Below are 6,662 nucleotides of genomic sequence, written 5' to 3'. Positions count from 1 at the left end.
TATATATATATATATATATATATATATATATATATATATATATATATATATATATATATATATATATATTTATTTATGTATTTACTCATTTATTTATGTGTGTGTGTGTGTGTGCGTGCGTGCATGTGTGCGTGTGCCCATTAATAGACTCGAGATCCTACATAAAAGGACAGAAGACCTCTTTGGACAAACGTCTCATTCCACAGCTGTTTTCAAGGACAAAGTTCACAATTTCACAACAAGTAATGCAACCTTTTTTTTATCTTTCTTTATTCTTTAATAATGTACAAAGGCACATGAGCACATCCTCCTCAGACGTAGCCCTCCCATTAGAATTTCCCACAGACGGGAATGGCTGGGGTCTCCATGATTCCCCCATAACCCTTTCGCGGGGTGCTCCTCCAGCTGATGACGTCCCCCTCAGGCTGGTCGGGTGAGCACTGCCTGGCGATCCTGGCGACGGCGGCGAGGGTGCCCCTGGAATTGGGGTAGAGGAGGGGCCGCGAGAACATGTTGAACAGGGTGAACCAGCCTTCGATGCCCTCGCCTTGGTCCATGCCGTTGAACTGGGCCGTGTTCTGGTGCTGGCCCGAGACCGCGATGCCTCCTGCAGGGATCACCAGACCGCGACCCTGATGTAAGGGAAGGAGGCGAAGTCTTAGGATGAGACGTGCATTGGTGGGCTGATTTTTATCATTCTTATCTCGCTTTTTTTAAAAGTTTTCGCAGTTGGCAGGGACGTTAAATCTTACCAAAATCACTTGCGCACACACACACAACCCCCCCCCCCACCACCACCACCACAACCCCACCACACACAAAACCCACACATACAACCCCCCCCCCACACACACACAACTAACAACAAAACCCACACATTAAAAGAAAGCAACAAAATCCCCCCCAAAACAATAAAAAAAGCTCCCAAACCCATCACACCCAACACATACCTCTTCGCTGTACCCATACCCAAGCAACCCGCCGTCCATGAACACACTCCACGCGCCCTGAGTAGAATCCCAGGAGTGGAGCATGTGGTGCCACCTCCCGGCCAGGACAGGGGGGGACTCCAAACGAACCACCAGGACGTCGTTGATGTGGAGCGTCCAGTGGGAGGGAGAGTGGAGCTGCTTCCCTTGGTGGAGCTGGAGGGTCACGTTGTCTGTGTTCACTTCGGCGTCAACTGGGCGGGGGGAGGGAAATACGGTCAGAGAATGTTGTTGTTGTTATTGTTAATAGTAATAATAATAATAATAATTTGTTGTTTTTGTTATTCTTGTTCTTGTTCCTGTTCTTGTTATTGTTCTTATTGTTGCTATTGTTGTTATTGTTATTGTTGTTGTTATTGCTATTGTTATTATTGCTATTATTATTGTTGTTGTTATTTTTATTATTACTGTTACTATCATCATTATCATTATCATCATCATCATCATCATATTATTATTATTATTATTATTATTATTATCCTTATCGTTATCATCATCATATTATTATCATCATTATTATGAAAATCTTACCCTTAAACTCCCATTCAAGATTTTTATACTCACGTGCATAGTTGAACGTGGTCGCACTTCGGAAATTCTTATTCAATTTGAACCAGTAATGCATGGTGAATCCAGTCAGTTCAGGGATGTCGGTGTAATAGTGTGCGTATTGAGTGTATCCCGTCTGGTTGATGAGTAACTGTTGGAGAAATAGGATTATACGGGTTGGAATGGGTTGAGACAGGTTGGAATGGGTTGAGACGGGGTTGGAATGGGTTGAGACGGGGTTGGAATGGGTTGAGACGGGATTGGAATGGGTTGAGACGGGGTTGGAATGGGTTGAGACGGGATTGGAATGGGTTGGAATGGGTTGAGACAGGTTGGAATGGGTTGTGACAGGTTGGAATGGGTTGAGACAGGTTGGAATGGGTTGTGACAGGTTGGAATGGGTTGAGACAGGTTGGAATGGGTTGAGACAGGTTGGAATGGGTTGAGACAGGTTGGAATGGGTTGAGACAGGTTGGAATGGGTTGAGATGGGGTTGGAATGGGTTGAGATAGGTTGGAATGGGTTGAGACAGGTTGGAATGGGTTGTGACGGTGTTGGAATGGGTTGAGACAGGTTGGAATGGGTTGAGAAAGGTTGGAATGGGCTGAGATGGGGTTGGAATGGGTTGAGATAGGTTGGAATGGGTTGAGACAGGTTGGAATGGCTTGAGATGGGGTTGGAATGGGTTGAGGCGGGGTTGGAATGGGTTGAGACAGGTTGGAATGGGTTGAGACGGGTTAGAATGGGATAAGATGGGGTTGGAGTGGGTTGAGACAGGTTGGAATGAGTTGAGATGGGGTTGGAATGGGTTGAGACAGGTTGGAATGGGGTGAGACAGGTTGGAATGGGTTGAGATGGGGTTGGAATGGGTTGAGATAGGTTAGAATGGGTTGAGACAGGTTGGAATGGGGTGTGACGGTGTTGGAATGGGGTGAGACAGGTTGGAATGGGTTGAGACAGGTTGGGATGGGTTGAGATGGGGTTGGACTGGGTTGAGACAGGTTGGAATGGATTGAAACAGGTTGCAATGGATTGAGATCGGGTTCGAATGGGTTGAGATAGGTTGGAATGGGTTGAGACGGGGTTGGAATGGGTTGAGACGGGATTGGAATGGGTTGAGACGGGGTTGGAATGGGTTGAGACAGGTTGGAATGGGTTGAGACGGGTTAGAATGGGTTAAGATGGGGTTGGAATGGGTTGAGACAGGTTGGAATGAGTTGAGATGGGGTTGGAATGGGTTGAGACAGGTTGGAATGGGTTGAGACAGGTTGGAATGGGTTGAGACAGGTTGGAATGGGTTGAGATGGGGTTGGAATGGGTTGAGATAGGTTGGAATGGGTTGAGACAGGTTGGAATGGGTTGTGACGGTGTTGGAATGGGTTGAGACAGGTTGGAATGGGTTGAGACAGGTTGGAATGGGTTGAGATGGGGTTGGAATGGGTTGAGATAGGTTGGAATGGGTTGAGACAGGTTGGAATGGATTGAGATGGGGTTGGAATGGGTTGTGACAGGTTGGAATGGGTTGAGACAGGTTGGAATGGGTTGAGACAGGTTGGAATGGGTTGAGACAGGTTGGAATGGGTTGTGACGGTGTTGGAATGGGTTGAGACAGGTTGGAATGGGTTGAGACAGGTTGGAATGGGTTGAGACGGTGTTGGAATGGGTTGAGACGGTGTTGGAATGGGTTGAGACAGGTTGGAATGGGTTGAGACAGGTTGGAATGGGTTGAGACAGGTTGGAATGGGTTGAGACGGTGTTGGAATGGGTTGAGACAGGTTGGAATGGGTTGAGACAGGCTGTAATGGGTTCAAATGATTGGAATAAGTTGAAATTAGTGGAATAGGTTTAAACATGTTAGTTTAGGTTGAAATAGCTTGAAACGGGTCAGAGCAGGTTGAAATAGATTGTAACAGGTTGGAATAGGTTAAAACAGGTTAAAAGAGGCTGAAATAGAGCGAGATTTTTGGTGCATAATTATGAAATGTGTAAGAGTACATGGTGGTTATTTGCTACATAATATATATATATATATATATATAATTGGCTTCTCTGCATATTGATTTCCTATTTGAGAGATAGAGAAGGAGAGGGAGAGGGATAGAGAAAGAGAATGAGAAAGAAAGGACGAGAGCGAGAGGAAGGAAGCGAAAGAAAAGACGAAAAAATCACAAACAACGGAATAATTTTTTTTAAATATATATATATTAATATAGAATAGATGAAAAAAAAAAAAATAAATACAGATTAATAACACCAACCACACATAACCTAATACCACAAACAAAAAAGAAACGACAATAAGTGATCATAACAACAAAGACAGCACAACAAAAATGGCGCCTTTTTTACCTTCGAGAAGCCGAGACAGGACTCGTGGCGGAGCGCGGGACTTTCTCGCGTCTGGAACTGAAAAGCTTTGGCGCCAACGCATCCCAAAGCCAGGAATATCAAGGAGAATAAACGGGTCGCCATTTTTTTCTGGTGTTTTGTGAAGATCCTGTTTGGGTTGAAAGGAGAAGGAGCGACATATGAATTGGGGAAAAAGAGGGAAAAGAGCTTATGATTTGTCATAATTCGATGTTGTGGTGGTAACAATATATAAATGTATATATATATATATATATATATATATATATATATATATATATATATATATATATATGTGTGTGTGTGTGTGTGTGTGTGTGTGTGTGTGTGTGTGTGTGTGTGTGTGTGTGTGTGTGTGTGTGTGTGTGTGTGTGTGTGTGTGTGTGTGTGTGTATGTGTGTGTATGTGTGTGTGTGAATATATGTATATATTGTATATATTGTATATGGATATATAAAATATATATAGATATACAATGCACAAATCACCGAAATTTACACCAACCATCCCTCACCCAAAATTAATCTAATCGACCACCTGATATCCAAAAAAAGAAGGAAAAAAAAAAAGAAATTGCTGATAATACTCACCCTCTCTGTCGACTGAGAAGACTTATTTCCTTAACGCTGAAAGAAATATGGCGCGTGTTTTCTCTATCGTATCTTTATATACCTGAGTTAGAGGCCGCTGGGCTAAGGATTTCCCGTGATGTCACTGCGCGGTAACTTACCAACTTACATACATAATAGGCCTTGTTTCTTTCCGGAAATTATTAATTATATGCGTAGATACGTTAACTTGTTTTGAGAAATTGTATAAATAGTTTTCTTTTCCTGTTTTTCTTCTCCATATTCTTCTACTTCTTTTCTTCTTCTTCTCCTTTTTCTCTCTTCTTCTTCTTTTCCTCCTCCTCCTATTTCTCTTCATCCTTCTTCTTCTTCTCTGTCGAATTCCACGATTAACAAACACTCAGAGAGTACGAGGATAAAAAAAAACAACAACAAACGCCTTAGATTCTCCGACATCTTGAAAGGAGGGATAAGACATCCTGCTTTTCACAACACCTTTCCTCACCCGTAGGATTCCACGCTTTATTTGTAATTGTTCCTTCGGCGTCTTGCAACCATGGGCGTCACTGGGGGGGGGGGGGGTGTCACTGCCTATTTTAAAACTTTTATTATTATTTTGATTAAAACTTTCTCTTATTTTTAAAACTTTTAAAATGTAAAACTAAGCTTTGTATGTCCGATTGACTTTAAAATGAACCTAGAATTTTATTTATTTATTTATTTATTTTGTCTACCCATCCTAACCCCACGCCAGTCCGTTTTTTTCTTACATGCGTACACATGCGCACGCGCGCACGCTTACTCCTAACCCCAAGTGCTTTGCTACATCACAATATACATATATATATATCCATATATACAAACACATATATTCATATATATATATATACATACATATATATATATATATATATATATATATATATATATATATATATATACGCACACACACACACATAATTTCATCATACTGTGGTTTCCGGCCACCCACCTCATACCTCCTTTCGTTAAGCCTTCAGATGGTCTGAGGAAACTGGACAGAACTCGCTACGACGTAATCCGATCTGAGCGCCGCGTGGAATGACGTCACGTGGGGGATTTCCTCTCGAGCACGTGACGGTTCCGGCGGCGAGCAGCAGCGGGCATGTGTGTATATGTGTATGTACGTGGACATGTGTGTATATGTGTATGTATGAGGACAAGTGTGTATATGTGTATGTATGTGGACATGTGTGTATATGTGTATGTATTTGTGTATTGTATGGGTGTATATGTGTGTGTATGTGGACATGTGTGTATATGTGTATGTATATGTGTATGTATGTGGACATGTGTGTATATGTGTGTGTATGTGGACATGTGTGTATATGTGTATGTATATGTGTATGTATGTGGACATGTGTGTATATGTGTATGTATGTGGACATGTGTGTATATGTGTATGTGTATGTGTATTGTATGGGTGTATATGTGTATATATTGTATAGGTATATGTATAAAGTATATATGTGTATACACACATACACACACACACACACACACACACACACACACACAAATACACACACACACACACACCCACACACACACACACACACACACACAAAAACACATATATATATATATATATATATATATATATATATATATATATATATATGTGTGTGTGTGTGTGTGTGTGTGTGTGTGTGTGTGTGTGTGTGTATGTATAAATGTACATAGATACATATACATATATATATATATATATATATATATATATATATATATATATATATATACATACATATATATATATATATATATATATATATATATATATATATATATATATATATATATATATATATATATATATATGCACGTGTGTATATATATACTTGAAGCGTGTTGACATGCACATACATACTCACTTATCAACCCACCTTCATACCTATCCATCTTAATCCATATAAACCTATTCATTCTTTTTCTTAATCCAAAAAAAAAAAAAAAACTGGAGTTACTGTGATGGCGGAGGAAATATACCAATCGCCATCCTTTCTTCCAAGGTTTTTCCAAGACTTTTTATTTACGTCTTTTCTCTTCCAAGGTTGTTTATTTACGTCTTTTTTATTTACGTCTTTTCTCTTATCCATCTTCGGAGCTCACTTCCCTTTCGCTGTGACTCACCCATCTATTCATCTGT

At 40.7% G+C, this 6,662-nt stretch overlaps 1 protein-coding gene across 3 annotated transcripts; it reads right to left on the bottom strand.

Annotated features, from left to right (window-relative positions):
- Positions 1 to 253: 253 nt before the first annotated feature.
- On the bottom strand, positions 254 to 5,548 carry LOC113816329 (pentraxin-related protein b6). Of its 3 annotated transcripts, none has more exons than XM_027368372.2 (5): positions 5,466 to 5,548; positions 3,888 to 4,035; positions 1,554 to 1,689; positions 951 to 1,183; positions 254 to 632 (listed from the first exon to the last, which is right to left on the bottom strand). In XM_027368372.2, the coding sequence occupies exons 1-5, from the start codon at positions 5,468 to 5,470 to the stop codon at positions 330 to 332; spliced, it is 825 nt and encodes a 274-aa protein (XP_027224173.1). In that variant the 5' UTR covers positions 5,471 to 5,548; the 3' UTR covers positions 254 to 329. The 3 variants fall into 3 exon arrangements, with proteins under 3 accessions (XP_027224173.1, XP_027224176.1, XP_027224174.1); XM_027368375.2 differs by having other exon boundaries at positions 5,473 to 5,533; XM_027368373.2 differs by lacking the exon at positions 5,466 to 5,548 and adding an exon at positions 4,496 to 4,650.
- Between the last annotated feature and the right edge of the window lie 1,114 nt (positions 5,549 to 6,662).

Source organism: Penaeus vannamei, chromosome 5, assembly GCF_042767895.1.
Source record: "Penaeus vannamei isolate JL-2024 chromosome 5, ASM4276789v1, whole genome shotgun sequence".
In the NCBI taxonomy this organism is placed as follows: domain Eukaryota; kingdom Metazoa; phylum Arthropoda; class Malacostraca; order Decapoda; family Penaeidae; genus Penaeus; species Penaeus vannamei.
This window is presented reverse-complemented; position numbering and strand designations above follow the sequence as displayed.

Bases quoted from the DNA above. Each gene is read 5' to 3' on its own strand.
- LOC113816329 (XM_027368372.2), bottom strand. The intron at 1,690-3,887 runs GTAAAAAAGGCG...TTTCTCCAACAG, and splicing joins CCTGTCTCGGCTTCTCGAAG to TTACTCATCAACCAGACGGG. The intron at 1,184-1,553 runs GTGAGTATAAAA...CCCCCCGCCCAG, and splicing joins GACCACGTTCAACTATGCAC to TTGACGCCGAAGTGAACACA.